This window comes from Rhincodon typus, chromosome 6 (assembly GCF_021869965.1).
Source record: "Rhincodon typus isolate 14 chromosome 6, sRhiTyp1.1, whole genome shotgun sequence".
Taxonomy (NCBI): Eukaryota; Metazoa; Chordata; class Chondrichthyes; order Orectolobiformes; family Rhincodontidae; genus Rhincodon; species Rhincodon typus.
In genome coordinates this window covers 18,766,447-18,783,055 of record NC_063337.1, presented here as the reverse complement: position 1 = coordinate 18,783,055, position 16,609 = coordinate 18,766,447, and the positions used below count along the sequence as shown (strand labels likewise).

General features: G+C 39.1%; 1 protein-coding gene across 4 annotated transcripts in view; it reads left to right on the top strand.

The window, feature by feature from the left end:
• Positions 1-7,737, top strand: part of LOC109938345 (inositol polyphosphate-4-phosphatase type I A) — a 184,937-nt gene extending 177,200 nt beyond the window's left edge. For 3 of the 4 annotated variants that reach the window (XM_048598190.1, XM_048598191.1, XM_048598188.1), the window contains one exon: positions 5,256-7,737. In XM_048598190.1, the coding sequence (XP_048454147.1) occupies positions 5,256-5,388 (133 nt within the window). In that variant the 3' untranslated portion in view covers positions 5,389-7,737. Of the gene's footprint in view, positions 1-3,497; positions 3,841-5,255 lie in introns of those variants that run through there. The other variant, XM_048598187.1, reaches the window with a different exon arrangement.
• Positions 7,738-16,609: the final 8,872 nt, after the last annotated feature.

The following is a 16,609-nucleotide window of genomic DNA, read 5'->3' as shown; positions in this document are numbered from 1 at the left end:
TTGAGAGCATCCTTTGTTTCTGTGCCCAAAAGCCTGTGGTTATTTAACCTGACTAACTTGCAGACCAGGCCAAATATTGTGTAAAATACTGTGGATGTTGGAAATCTGAAAAGAAAACACACAATGCTGAAGAACTCTGGTCTGCCAACACCCGTGGATGGAGAAACAGCATTAACGTTTCAAGTCCAAAGATTCTTCTTCAGAACTGACTATATAACTGTTGTACACAATCGGCTAACTGAGATCAAAATCTGTTGAGGAGCCAAAGCAGCCTCTCAACACATACGTTGATCCATTGGGTATCCTGTGTAGATGTGAAGGTAGCACCATGCTGGGACAATTGCATTTGGAGCTTCAAAGACTTGATCAAACAGATGCAGAGGCAAACAGTGAAATTTATATAAACGTGAGAATTCATAATTATTTTATTGTCCCCATTGCTACCAAAGTGCCCTCAATAGGTTTTATTCTTTTTCTACCAGCCACTGGGGCTGAGCGGGTAAGTGATCTCCAGCAGTCCTCGGATCGCAGCAGCCAGGAGTGCTTCTTCCTCAGCCAACTGTGGAGCTGTCAGAGTAAACTGCTCGCCAGATTGTGCTCCCAAACTTTCTAAGACTAACCTTCTAATGAGGTGTCAATATCTGAGTTAATGGGGATGCAGGAGGCAGCATTCCTGATGCTTCCTCTGAGGCCTCAGAAGTCGGGGAGGTGGCTTCTGCTGGAGCCGGCTTTTCTCCAGAGCTCTTTGGTATTTTAGCGATACCTGTAAGACATGAGAGAGAGAACCTCCCGGTCAGTGGTTAGAAATGGTGTCCAATGAATGAGACTGACCGTGGGGTTACAGTGAGAGTTGCAATGGAATGAAAAATGGTACCTACTCAGTTGGCAGGATGTGAATGTCTCAGTTGCTCCGCAGTGGTAATCCCAGTCTTCTGAGGGATCCTCTCCTGAGGAATCATATGCTGTGCTCCCCTCCACCCATCTCGGCGCTTTCTGCCCTAGTTTTTAAAAATTAATTCACAGAATGTGGGCATTGCTGGTTGGGCCAGTATTCATTGTCCATCTTTAGTTGACCTTGATAGGATGGTTGTGGCCTGCCTTCTGGAACTGCTGTATTCTATTTGATGTAGGTAGACCCACAATGCCATTAGGGAAGGAATTCCACAATTTTTGTCAACTGTCATCTTCTAGAATGAAAGAAAAGACAGGCTTGAGTATAGTGAATGTGAGTGGCATGGCTGTCAGTACTGGTACAGATGGCTGAGGTATCCTGGGTGAGTAGGGGACTGCACAGAAGCCGTGCAGGATTAGTGGTGTATGAGGTTAGGGATGTGAGAGTGAGTGAGGGAAGATGTCGCATGCAGTGGTGATACTGCTAGCAGAGCATGAATCTTGGAGGTTGGGCGCACTAACCGAGAGCGGGAGAGAGAGCAGAGTGTGACACAGACCCTGGCAGACTGAGCTTTTGAGATGGTACCGCCCCAGATGGCAACCTTGGACCAGGCTGTTCAAGTCTGGCCTCCTTTGCTGGCAGAAAAGGAAGAGGACGCGTCTGCTTTGCACCACTCCCTTGACCAGGACCTCCAGCTTCCTGTCAAATTCCGTCTTTGACTGAACAATGCAGCTTCATAATACCAGCACTCATCCAGGTGCACAGCGGCCTTTTAAGTATGACGCAGGTACCAGAGATGCTGGTCTTTCCGGTCATTGGCAACTTGTTCTGGAAGTGGCAGGTAGTTAAGTGGAAGTAGAATCCAATGTGAGGGACACCTTGTGGGCAAGTGGTAATAAATGGAGAATGTTTGGTAAGAAACAAGATGAAATTTCACTGGTTTCATGGTGAGAATTCCTCCAAAACAAGAACTTGATGTAGCCTCAAAAACTTAATTTTCAGCCCAGTAACTTCCTATCGAGTTTATCGAGCCCTTTTATCCTATTTCCTCAGCCTTCATCTCTCCAAAGAGAACAGTCTTAACTCCTCCTCCAGTCTATCCTCGTAGTTGAAGTTTCTCATTCCTGGAACCATTCTTGATCTCTTCTCTAACACCTTCCTATACTTCCCATAGTATGGCAAGCAGAACAGTACGCACAGGTCCAGCTGAGTTCTAACACAAATTCAGTATCACCTGCTTGCTCTTGTATTTTGTTATATTAATCAAGTCCAGGATACTGCATGCTTTATTCAATGCTGAATCCACCTTATCTGGTTTAGTTTATATGGAAAAAAAAACTCTTCTGCAGTTTGCTCTTATTCCATTCGCTCAGTTCACAACAGCAGTGAAGTTGCTTGTTACTTGTTTATAAAAGCTATATGAATGTGACTAAAATTAAGGAATTGTCTGTGAGCTTTTTGTTTCTTTAGTCATTTATGCAGCATTCATCAGTTTTGTTTTATATGTTTTACAAATGTCATTAACATGAAGTCCTTTAAATAGCATTCAAATATTGAAAACGTTTCAGCACTAATTAGCAATATGTTCTAAATTTGCTGTACATTTCAAAGAAAGGATAAGAACACAGTAAATGGCCCAACACTAACTGTGGTTGAACCCTGGTTGCAGTCACTGATGTTTCAAAGTTAGTTTTATTGTGTGCCTTGTGTCAAAACCTTGTCTCAAAGTTTCTTGTAGTTTTCTTATCCTTTCTCTGTTTACCTGTTATTTAATCCTGTCTCACCTAAATATTTCAGAGATGTTTTTAGTTGGTGTTCTAAATTTCTCCAAATAAATGATTGCCCTTTATTTGAAGAAACATTCTAATCATAATAATCTAACAATTAAATAGAGCTAAGACTCACACTTAAATTCCAGTCTGTTCAAATTTCCTATGTTTGTGATATTGGTATCATAAATATGGAATATTTCCAAATTCACTAAGAAGGTTTAACACCACCCTATGAGCAAGCTTACTATTATGTAAGAATATTGCCTTCTCATTCTTATTGCACAAATATGTTATTGGGACTACAGGGAAATTTCCGGATGGACTATAAAGCAGCTTCATTTCTGTGGCAACTTTGTATAATTTCCCTTTGAAGGTGAGAAAGGGCTAAATACAAGGAATGGTTATTCACGTTCAGTTTGCTTGTACAGTTTGAAGCATGACCAGGCATGATGGTGCAGCATGTATTTGATGCATACAGACTGAACATGAGAAACCATTGTCATTCTTTCTGAATTTTCAACTTTTCTCTTTTTTTTTCTCCTTTTTCACTCTTTCCCTTTCTAATGTGTTACTTTGGTCACTCTTCTTTTCATTTGCTGGTTTTGGTGCTTTATTTCCCAATTATCGTGTACTTTGTATTTCTATATTTGGAAAAAAAAACTTGCCCCTTCTCTCCTGTCCCTCTCCCCTTCTCTCCTGTCCCTCTCCCCTTCTGTTTGAAATATTCTCATCTATTCTTTTTCTGCTGTGTTTGCTGCATGTTTGTTTTGCTTTCTTCCACCTTCCCAACCCTCTTGCCCCTCTGCCATTTCCTACATTTTCCCTTTTCACAGCATTGGAACGCGGGAGGTAGTCACACAGAAGAACTTGAGTGGCCTGGTGCCTATCCGTGATTGCAGGCTTGACCCCAGCCTCCTCTATTCCATCCCTTTACTCGCTCTTAGCCCCAGTTTAATGATTGTATGCGTCTTTCTGAGCCTGGCTTACCTGCTGGCCAGATTTCGATGCCAATGAAGAGAAGCCATTTTTATAATAATTTTTTTATTTTAAAAAAGACAAGACAAGCTTAGCTACTTGTTTCTGAAAAGCCACTGAATGGAAGGATGTGCAATAGAATTGTCCACCGTAAAATATGCCTTACCAATGTTGAACTTTACACTGTACTTTGTATATATTTTATCAAGGCTTACAATAGAAAATGTATGAAAAATTCTATCAACTGTATACATTAAAACTCTTGTAATAGAACCATGATCAGTACCTCAGTTTCTTGAAATATATCTAAAGTGAAAGGACAGTGTATATGCTGTATTTTCAACTTTATTTAAGCCTTTTTTATACGTTCTAGTGCAGTCATAACTTTTCTGTTAGTTGTTGTGTGACTGTTCTGTTGTAATTTTTTTGTGTTGGGTTCTGAAACTACGGCACTTTCTTGGATGAAACCGCATAAGTGGTAAAACGTCTTCAAAACTGCTTATCTGTATTTAACAGAATAAAATTGTATTTAAAATTATTTTGAAATATAATAGCCTTTTAAAATGTATGTTGGCCAGTTTTGGGATAACTTGCTTCGTGACTTGCATAACTTGCTTACACAAATGCTTTGTCATTTAAAAAAGTCTGTTCACACGTCTGAGCAGACATAACTAATTTGCTTGCGTAAAAGCGAAAGATCTGTTATACTGCATTCTGCTTCTGCCTTATAGCACACCCATTTAGCCTATATTAGTAGATAATTCAATAACACTTTAAGCTTGGCTTAGATTTTGTGCAGTGTTACAGAGAAAGTGCAGGGAAATGGGATTAAATAGATAGCTTTCCAAAGATTCAGCTTTATGAGCCTATTGACTGCCTCATGCTGTATGATAAATGAGTAAATGCCCTATGCAGTGATTTGCACTTTAGTTTTCGTTTTAAGAAATGTGATGTTCTTCCCTTTAATCTTCTGAACATTATGTTTCATGGATGCATAAACGCCTTCTATGCTCTGGTTTCTGCTTATTTTGGCGCATAGTGAAAATCATCCCTACAACCTCCCTGGTCTGTCGTTCATATCCACACTCGTCAGAGCAATTACCCATTCAACATAAAATGCACATGCGTTTAATGCATGGAGGAGTTGATTTGGAAGATAGCTCCTCTTTTCTGGTAGCTCTGACCCTATTGAGTTGAGTTGAGTTGAATTAAGCTGCCAGTATTTCAAGTAACATTCACAAATCAGCAAATTTGTAGTGTTTATAATCGCCTATAATATTTCAACTGCAATTTATAACTTGTATTGTGATCGTAAGTGCTTGATGCCAAGTTACAACAATGGTTAAGTCTGAAGAGGAGTCTAAGTAAAAATTATTCTGGGTGTGTTATAATTAGATTCAAATTTAACTTAAAACTTGTCTCTTTTTAAAAAAAACTCATGCATACAAATCTGGCAATTTAATAATAGTCTGTGAAGCACATATTACATAATCACCGCTTACCATTCTGTTGCCTCTTTTATTAACAAAATACGCATCTTATCATTGTCTTAAGTCTTTTTTTGTATCATTTTTTTTCTTTGCTTCTATCATTCTCTGTACTTGTTTCTTCCCCAGCGAGGGATGTCGCCGAGAAAACACGATGAAGAATGTTGGATGTCGCAAGTACGCATTTAATATTCTACAATTGAAGGCTTTTCCAAAACATTACAGACCACCAGAAGGAACGTTTGGAAAAGTCGACACTTAAAAATAGGAAAAAGACCTTAACCAAATGTGACTCTGAATGACTGCTCATTTCTAGTAATAGTTGTGGGGCTTTTACAGTGAAACATACATAGTAAAGATAGCTGTGAACCAAAAAAAGAGTACTTTGTTGAACAGTTAAATGTTTCTTGAAGATGTAATTGTTCCACAATCGCCCAATTTGGTCTTTTTCCTCTGCATATGTAGCGCATGCTTTTTGGCTAGTTTGTCAATATGTAATATAGTACATGATAGAGTAGATTGTGGAACTGCCATTTAATAACAATTTTTGTTTTAAAAAGTAATTGAAGCACACAGGAAGGAAATGTCCCTTAGTGAAAGCAGTACACAATGGTTAGACATTGACTATTATTGTAGAGCTGAGAGTAATCAGTTCCAATTCTGTGCACGTTTGAGGTGGCTTACTAGGTAAGAGTCTTAGTTTCGTGTTTTACAAAGAACATGTCATACAGGACTTGAAGGTGCGTTTTTCAGTACTTTTGGGAATGACAGAACTATTTGCTTGAGCTTTCCAATTCACAGTCATCAATACAGATGAATCAAAACATTGTGCATTGTGTTTGCAGTTCTGGAAGGAGAAAAGGAGTTTTTTTTTCTCTTGCGGAAAATTCATGCTGAAGTTTCCAGATTTCAAATGCCTTTGAACATGAAAGAAATAAGAAAAGGCCATGCAATTCATTGACGCTTGTCTCTGTGCATACTCCAGCTTCTCTCACATTAGAAACATTCAAATTTGCTTTAAATGTTTTGCAACCATTCTTGTTTCTGCAACCGGTTCCCTTTATACTCACTGCTCAGTAATTATTTGTTAGCCATAATCATAAGTCTATCCTTGTGGTTTAATAATAAATCCCTGATCCCTTGTCGTATTTTGTTTATCCTCTATAAAGACTTTTTTTTCTGGCTTCATGACAATATTGTAATATTTTTTGACTGTGAGCTCAGCTATAATTTTACCTTGACTATAAAGGAAGGAATGTATATTAAAATAACTATTGTTTAAACATAGCATTTTGATCAGATCATTTGTATTTGCATGCACCTTGATTGATTTTAAGGCAAATGGCTGTCGCAGAGCATTTTTTATTTCCTTAAGGTGCCCTAAAATACGTCTGGGAAATGTGGAATTTGTCTAAGTACAGCTCACCAGGGGTCATTGAAGAGTTATATAGTTTAAGTATGGTTTGAAAAGTTACACTGTGGTCTGTGGCATCTAGAATGCAGTGCATATTTGCCAGACTCTTAACAATGGTACGCATTCCAAATGCTTCTGTGTAGGTATATGCAATTAGACAAATATGGAAGTTAATGTTGTATGAATTTCTACATTTCAAGGCACATGCCTGCATTAACATCCATTCTTCAAAGTAGCCTTCCGTCCTTGTATATAACACCCTAATAGATCGAGTAAAATGCTTTTTCATTGCACTGTTGATTTTTAAGGGAATGGCACACAATTTATTTACAAGGTTTACAGAATTTTTAACCTTTTTTATGTCGAACATATTTGTTCCTGTTTTACATGATGCAAAAGGAAGTTGACACAAAATTTTACTAAGCAAATTGTGCAGAAGGGTATTATAATTATTTTTTGTTTTACCATTGCTCGTAAAGTATTGCATTTCATATAAAGATTCTCTCCATTTACGGCATGGAACATAGGATTAAAAAACTACACCACTAACGTCACTAGAAGACCAATCAGTCATAATGAATTTCTAAACCGCTCTGCAGGTCAAGTTTGCTCACTTTCAGTTTTGTTTAGTTTCTCATTAGGGCGATTTGTGTAACATTGGAACCTTTTGATTCAATTCAAAAGCATCAATCAAAGGTTTCTATTATTAAGTAGAAAATGGTCTGTTTGGAAAGCTATTAAGGTCTTAGTTGAGAATATTGTAATAAAAGAAAACTAAGTTGTACTTGTACACAGTTTATTATGTTGTAAAGTTTGCCAGTTCTGTAAATTGATGTGTAATGCATATCATAGCCATGTTGACTTGGGGATGCAGTTATGATTTAAGTCATTTTTTTAATGTATATAATGTATATGAACAACCATTCCGTCCAAAACTGTTCATGTTCCATGTAATCTTTTTGCAAATTTTATTTATTTATGTTTGCAGTATTCATACTGTTTAAAGCATTTTACCAGTGGAATTATTTTTGTTTCCTGTGATCACTTAGATTCACGTAAGCTGTATAATGTGCTTCTCCAAGTGGTATGAAATATTAAAAGGAAACTGACAAATTGCTTGTGTTCAGTTGTGCTGTAAGACATTGTTATATCACACAATAAGTTGCAAGTATTTCCAGATAAACTATTCTAATCTGATCTTGTGTTTGCATGTGTTTAAGTTGAGTATTGAGGTTGGGTACTATTGGGTTTAGTCAATGATGCCTTGCATTGGCAAGACTCAACTTGACCAGAATGATACTATAGGTAATGTCAACATTAAATCACTTCAGACAAGTATTAACTTATTATCTCTGTCTACAAATGACTTCATTTGACTGAAATTAACGTTTTTATTGTCATCCACCGTAACATTCACTGCAAGGGATGCATTGTTCATTTTTGACGTTTTCTAACCCTCAAGGTTTCATTTCTTATTCTGAAGTTGACTGAGAAAAATAGCCATTTTCTAATGTGAGCCATAATATTGAGTATTGCTTGATACCTGAGCAGGAAAGAAAAGAATGTTACTGCTTGGTTGAACCCTGTCCTCACTAACATACACCAATCCATACATTGTATCTATATTATGTCATCAGTTAACTTAAGGTTGTTACTGAGCCCAAAATAAATCCTTAGACTTTAAAATTTATGGCACAAGAATGCATAAAACAACTAATCTGTTCATCTAAAATACCTTTCTGGTTTTAGACAATTAATTTAAGAGGTGATAAGTTCTCCAAAAGTTGCATTAAGCAAATGACCCACTATGACTGGGGCGGTACGGTGGCTCAGTGGTTAGCACTGCTCCCTCTCAGCACCAGGGACCTGGGTTCAATTCCAGCCTCGGGCAACTGTGTGTGGGGAGTATACGTATTCTCCCCGTGTCTGCATGGGTTTGCTCCGGTTTCCTCCCACGGTCCAAAGATGTGCAGGTTAAGTGGATTGGCCATGCTAAATTGCCCGTGGTGTCCAGGGATGTGGAGGTTAGGTGGATTAACCATGGTAAAAAAATGCAAGGTTACAAAGGATAGGATAGGGGGGTGAGTCTGAGTAGGATGCTCTTCAGAGAGTAGGTGTGGACTTGTTGGGCCGAATGGCCTGTTCCAACGTTGTAGGGATTCCATAACTTTACAATTTATACTTAAAGCTTTGATTTGTTTTGTGTAACCTAATTCTTGGATTGAGTAAAGTCAGAAGTCACATGACACCAGGTTATAGTCCAACAGATTTATTTGAAATCACAAGCTTTTGGAGCGTAGCCCCTTCATCAGGTGAAGTGAGAGAGAGAAGTACACAGACACAGAATTTATGGGCGGAGTGATCAAAGAACGGAGTGTCAAATAATAAGTCTCTGCACGTGAGCAGAAGTGTCAGAGGGCATGCGTAAGCTGTCAACAGCTGCATAACAAGCGAAGGAATGACCTGAATCTGATTAAATGAGGCAGAGAGATAATAACAAACAATTAAAAATAAGGTGGTGCTAGAGACAAATCAAATGACTGGAATAGCACGATAGATATAAGACAGTCTAACCAAAGTAATAAGTAATCCAAAACTGTACCAACTAATTAAGGTAACACACCACAGTGAAAAACCGCAACAATCTCAGAAGACAGACACAGGATACAACCGGTAGAGTACCCTTCATCGTCCAGTGCTTCCCCAGAGTGGAGAGACCACGCCATGTTCTTTGCAGCCTTCAACGTTTCGTTGATGACAATGAGCATCTTGCCAAGGTCATCCTGCCAAGATCATCCATATGCCTCCACTTCTTGCCTTCAAACAACTGCCAAACTTTAGACAGATCATTGTTTGCAGCAAACTACCCAGCCATCAGGACAACTTTGATCACAACACCCCCCCCCAATTCTGCCATGGCAACCTCTGCAAGACATGTTAGATCATCGACATGGATGCTACCATCACACGTGGGAACACCACCTACTACGTGCACGGCAGCTGTGATGATGTCTGTCTCATGTGCTGCAGGCAAGGATGCCCTGAGGCATGGTATATTGGCAAGGCCATGCAGACACTATGACAACGGATGAATGGACACAGTGCAACAATGTTCCCTCCCAGTTGGGGAACACTTCAGCGGGCAAGGGCATTCAGCCTCCGATCTTCGGGTAAACGTCCTCCAAGGTGGTCTTCAAGATAAACGATGACGCAGAATGACCGAGCAGAAACTGATAGGCAAGTTCTGTACCCATGAAGGCGGCCTCAACCATGATTTTGAGTTCATGTTTCGCTATGTGACCCTACCACATTTGTGTATCTGTAAAATCTGCCTCACTGTCCTGTTTTGACACCATCACCTTGATAAGTTTATGATATTTCTACCTTAATTAGCTTGTACAGTTTTGGATTACTTATGCCGAGGGTCTAACCAAAGTAATGCGATTCTCATATGTACCATGTTATTCCAGTCATTTGGTTTGTCTCCAGCACCACCTTTTTTAAAAAATTTTTTGCAATTATCTCTTTGCCTCAATTAATCAGATTATAGGTCATCTCTTTGATTTGTTATTCAGCTGTTGACACTTTATCTATACTGTCTGACACTTTTGATCACCTGCAGAGACTTATTATTCGACACTCCATTTATACCAGTTGTATGATCTTTTGATTTCTCGGCCTATAAATTCTGTGTATGTGTGCTTCTGTCTCACTTCACCTGAGGAAGGGACTGCGTTTTGAAAGCTTGTGCTTTCAAATAAACCTGTTTGACTATAACCTGGTGTAGTGTGACTTCTGACTTTGACCGCTGTAGGCCACCACCAGCACCTTCACATCTCAGATTGAGCATTAAGGGATAAGGAGCCAAATTGAATGGATGGAGTTTGGATATGGATGAGACATGATTTCGTTGAATGGTCAAACTGTCTTGAGGGACTTTGGTTAGCAAGATCTCACCCAGATATATTTTTTCCATGTGGAAGGTGTATCTTCCTTTCCTGTCTTTTTACCCAATACCTCTGCCACCACTAAACTCCTCACCAAAGGACACTGACAATTCTAATAAGGAGGAATGGCCATGGTTTACTGTTAAAACTTAAAGGAATTTCATGAGCCCAACAAATACAGTGGCAAATACAAAGAACAGATTGATTACTGTAAACAAAATAAGTACATGATAAGAATTCACAGAATAAATTTGAAGAATGGGACAGGTGACACAAGCTAGAACATACCAGGAATGAAAATATCCAAGGGATCATTTACATGTATAAATTATGTTTTAAAGCTCATGTGAAGTAGAGTAAAGATAATCTTGATAAACAATACATATTTCTGGAGTAATTTGAGTGTTCAACTTTAAAGTGAATCACATTTCACAAAATTGATACAGATGGATGATGAAGGTACATTAAAACACAATCTCGTTCTGAAACATCAGTTATGTCATTGACCATTATAACTCCTAATGATGCTTGAAATTTTGTGCATCTGTACTAAAGCAGTATTTGCCAATAGGCAGCAAGACCTAGGCAGTATTTAGTCTCAGGCTGATGAGTGACAAGTGACATTCATCATACAAGTGCTAGGCATTGGTCAAATCCAACACGAGCAAATGCAGCAACCCATTTAGATCCTTTTGATAGCAATATCCAAGCCCATACATCCAGCACTTTGATGAACAAGAAGCCACTCACAATCATCTTGCCAAAGGCCATTTGGAATAGATTTTAAAAACACTGCCCATACCAACGACGCTTAACTCACAAGAAGATATTGTTTTTTTTTAGAAAAAACTTCAATCATGTCTTGTGAATGACTGAAGGGTTTCACCAATTATAATGTTTCCTTACTGTTATGTAGGCTAAATGCCTTTTCATATGTAAGTAATGATTAAGCAGCATATTGCTATTGAGTGTGTGGTCTCAATACTCATTTAGAGACATTCAAATATTTGAAACCTTTCTGTGAAGTGTTAAAATAGCTGGAGGAGAAGTAAACGTTATTGCGTTCATTTCTTTTTTTTTTAAATTTAACTATTGTTTATAAGTAGTCTCTTAAAAATGTATAACACATTGCCAAAAATGGCAGCTTTCACTGCATTATAAATGCTATCAGCATTGTGTGGAAAGGGGAGCTGTCAACTTGATTAATTCAACCAATAACAAAGTCAGCGGGTAAGTCCAAACGAGCATTTCACGGCACAGGAAAAGTAGTGTCCACCCAAAATCAGGATGAAGTACATTGGCAGGTCTGCAACTGAACATTTCAACATCCCGTTGTCCCTCAGATGAAACCAATGCTGTTTGTAATCATCTTTGTATGTGCTGTTCCAAAGACAGTTTCTTGGTTCGTAAGTAGTCCTTACATATGTCTCCATCCTGTGCCAATCTTTTAATTGGCCAATACGTTCCTTGTATTTTCAGGTCTCTTAGAGATTCTCTTTTCTCCTTTCCTTCCTTTTTCATGAAATTTTTCCTCGGTAACAACCCTTAAAAGTTAGATTCCTCTCTGTTCTACTCAATTTCTCTACCTTTTCCTAATCCATTCAACAAATTCCTTTGTTAATTCATTCTTCATAGTACTTCATTTACTTTCCTGTCCAGCAGATCCTTTACATTCTCCAAATGCTCATTTCAAAGCTATTTAGCAAATGTCTTGCATCCATAAAAAATTAACACCCCAATTCAAACACTTTATAAGTTGGCTTTCAGGTTAGTAATTGCCTCTTCTTACAAATGCGGTTTTTCCCATTGCTGTTATTGATTTTTTTTGTGTTGCATCTTCCGTCTGCAGATATTACGCTTCCTAAGTGTAATGTAATAGCAAACCACCACTGATTACAGCTAAGAAAGCAGCTCAAGATGGCAAGAGCACAAATAAATGCCAATATTGTAAATGGAATACCTGTCAAAGGACAGATAACATCACACTCAGAAAGGGAGGAGGTGAAGCCTCAAGGTCCATCCAGTGAAATTGGCATAAATGCAAGCTTGTTAATCAAAGGAAAGGATTGTGTCTTATATCAACAATAAACAGGACAGCGAAGGTAGAGAATCTAATTCATAAAAATGGAAAAGGAGAACTGAAGGAGCTTAGGATATGGAATATACAGAGGACAGGAGTAAGCAACTTTGAAGAAGGGAGAATAATTTACTTTGGAGGAGAAGGAATGAACTGGGGAATAGCAGTAATGTTTGAAAAGTGTCGGAGCTTAAATGTGATTCAGATCGATGCTAGTGAAACTGAAAGGACAACCAACAGACATTACTGTCATCTAAGTATACCTACCTGCAGTGAATTCTGATTGTAACTGGTGAAGAGAATTCAGAAGCTGCATTATGATGTGCTTTGACTGATAAATATATGCAATTCTGAAGTTTGGCAGAAGAAACAGACTGCAAATTTCACATTGAATACTAAACACTAAATAAAGTACTGTATGTATTTGCCTGTTTAGATGTGCCTTATTTCAGCATTAGCTTTGTGAGGTGAACAAATGGCTTGGGCCTTGATAACACCAATCTTACTGTGTGTGGGGATTTGCTGGAATCCCAATATTTGTACAGATCAGTGAAGGTATGGTACACCAAGGCTATCCTACGTCATGATGGCTACCCTGATCGGCTGAGGGGGTTGGTTAGTAAGTCAGTAGAGGGCAGAAAAGTGGGTCAGAGGGTATGGGCCAAGTGCCCAGGAGGGGCTCAGTTCTCCATGGGAAGCATTGGTCTCAGTGTCCATAGGAAGGAGGGGATAATCAGAGTTATTAATGGATCCATTTTAAAGTTAATCAGGAGTTAGAAACTGTTTTAATCCTGTAGCTCTTCCTGGATAACTATTACAGTAAGAACCCTAGAAAGGCTTCAACTTTAACTTAGAATTGGGTAAATTTTTGGAGGGTTCTGGATGCCAGGTAATTGGCCATTGGAAATTGAAATATTGACTGTGCAGTGTGTGAGGACTTCCTTGGGATCTCAATGTGCGCCTTTCAAGATCAGTCCAGTCTCTGACTATCCGGAAGACCAAAAAGGCCATGGTTTTTAAACTCTTTCATTAGCAACCTTTCTCTCCAGTTTCTCTCAAGCATCATTGATCTATGTTATCTGTCAATGCCATTATTTTCTCTGTTAAACTTCTGTGGAATTTTCTAATGTCTCTTCCTCACATTTCTAAAGTTTTGTCTGTAAGTTTCTGGAATTGACTTGCATGCATTAAGTACAGAATTCTTAACCATATCATCATCATCTCATCTGAAAGGCTCAAGAAAACCTCCAACACTTGCCCTCTCGCACCACTAATGAAATCATCTACATTTCTCTTAGCCATTGTAACTTTGTGGCAGTCTTTTTTTACAGACTCCCAAACAAACGAATAACTGCAAATTGAGGGGAGGTGATAGCCTAGTGGTATTATTGCTGGACTGTTAATCCAGAGACCCAGATAACATTCTGGGGACCTGGGTTCAAATCCCACCATGGCAGGTGGTGCAATTTGAATTCAATAAATATCTGGAATTAAGAATCTAATGATGACCGTGAATCCATTGTCATTTGTCAGGAAAAACCCATCTGGTTCACTAATGTCCTTTAGGGAAGGAAACTACCATCCTTACCTAGTCTGGCCTACATGTGATTCCAGACCTGCAACGTGAGTTGATGTGGTTGATTCTTAACTGCCTTCTGGGCAATTAGAGATGGGCAATAAATGCTGCAAAACCAGTGACACCCTCATCCTGTGAATGAATAAAGAGAGAAAAAGAACAAAATTTGAATTCCCAGTAATCAACAAATGAATTGCACAATAGGGTTTTTATTATAGCGAGCAATCTGAAGCCAACATTGACCAAACACTAGCTCAGCAATCCAACATGATAGAAAGTGTAGTGGACAGTGAAGAAGGTTATCTCAGAGTACTTTGGGACCTTGATCAGACAGGTCAATGAGCTGAGGAGTGGCAGATGGTGTTTAATAAATGTGAGCTGTTGCATTTTGGTAAGGCAAGTCATGGCATGATTTGTACAATTAATGGTAGGGCACTAGGGAATATTGCCGAACAAAGAGACTGAGAGTTGCAGATGCATAGTTCCTTGAAAGTGGAGTCACAGATCGAAGGGGTGGTGAAGAAGGCATTTGGCACATTTGACTTCATTGGTCAGTGCACTGAGTGTGTGAGTTGAGACGTAATGTTGAGGCTGTACAGCACATTGGTTAGGTCGCTTTTAGAATACTGCGGTCAATTCTACCTCCCTGCTATAGGAAAGATGTTGTTAAACCTGAAAGGGTTCAGAAAAGATTTACAAGAATGTTACCAGGTTGGAGAGTTTGAGCTGCAGGGAGAGGCTGAATCAGCTGGGGCTATTTTCCCTGGAGTGTTGGAGGCTGAAGAGTAACCTTTATAGAGGTTTATAAAATCAAGAGAGACATGGATAGGGTGAATAGTCAATGTCTTTTTACCAGGATAGGGGCACTGAAAACTAGAGGGCATAGGTTTAAGGTGAGAGGGGAAAGATTTAAAAGGGACCTAAGGGGCAACTTTTTCACACAGAGGGTGGTGCATATATGGAACGAGCTGGCAGAGGAGGTGGTGGAGGCTGATAGAATTGCAACATTGAAAAGGCATCTATTTGGGAATATGAATAGGACAGGTTTAGAGGGATATGAGCCAAATGCTGGCAAATGTGTCCAGTTCAGTTTAGGATATCTGGTTGGCATGGACAAGTTGAACCAAAGTGTCTGTTTCTGTGGCATATAACTCTCATACTCTGCGATTGTTTACACAATGTCTTGGTTATACTTTCCTTGAAATTACAGAACTTGTAGGAAATAGTCCACAGTTTCTGCCAGCTTCCAATGCGTTGACGTTTCACCAAGTAGCAGCTTAGAGTGACTGTTTAAAGGCTGTTGCCTGAGTCAAGTTTCCAAATTGGCCAGCAGCTGTAAGCCCCGTTCAACTGATTTTCTCTACAGCCATGCTGGGATGAATCTCTCAAATATTTTTGATGGACCTCTTTGACCGAAGACACTCATTCATCCCACATCCTGCTTTTGTAGCTCACAGAAAGCTCACAGATCCTTGCTGCTGACCCCATAACTTCATATTTGTTATATTCTGGTTATCATCTCCTGTATGGCTCTCCTACACAATGACTTTGATGTTCCTCTTGAACATCCAAATCGTGTGAACTTGCTGGCAACCCACCTATTACTTAGCTCAAAGCCCTCTCTACAGCTCTGGCTGTAAAATTTACCATGGTATTGGTTCCAGCATGGTTCAGTGAAGGACTAGTGGTACATTCATCAGCAGATTACTATAACAAATATGGTGACAATAACAGAGACCTGGCATGAGGAATTGCAAAACTGGCTGTTAAATGTTCCAGATAGGAGGTATTCAGGGAACAAAAAAAAGGAAGAGGTGGAGGGGTGTTGGTTGTGGTGTGGCACTATTCATTAATGAGGATGTTGCAGAGCAGGGGACCGAGGTTGTCCTAGTGGGTCAAAGGACAGAATTCATTTGGCAGTAGCTAAGGAACAAAAAGGGTGCAATTACTTTGTAAGTCTATCGACTACCAAGTAGTGGGAAGGATAGTAGAGGAACAAATCTGCAAGGAAATTACAGCAATGGCAACATTGTAGGGTAGCTATAGTGGAGATCTTTGACTACCCAAGTATAGACTGGAATATTGGTTTTGTAAGAAACAGCAAAAGATAGGCAATTCCTAGATTGTGTTCAGGAGAATTTCACATAGCAGACATGTCAAGTCCAACAGAAAATAATGCACTTTTGTATTGGTTCTTGAACTAGTTTGTCCACCTAATTTTCAAGTGTCAATGGAGAATATTTGTAAAGGAAACAGCAATCATTATATTTTCAGGTTTAGGCTGATGCTGGCAAATGGCATTGGATAATCCAGAATGAGAAAAACAATTGATGGAGAGCTGATTTCAATGGGGCAATTGGGAGCTAGGCCAGATAGACTGGAACAAAAAGTTAGCAGGAAAATCAAGAAGGACTTGGTTCAGGTACAATTCGGGTATATTACCTCAAAGGAAAAGATAGAACAAATAAA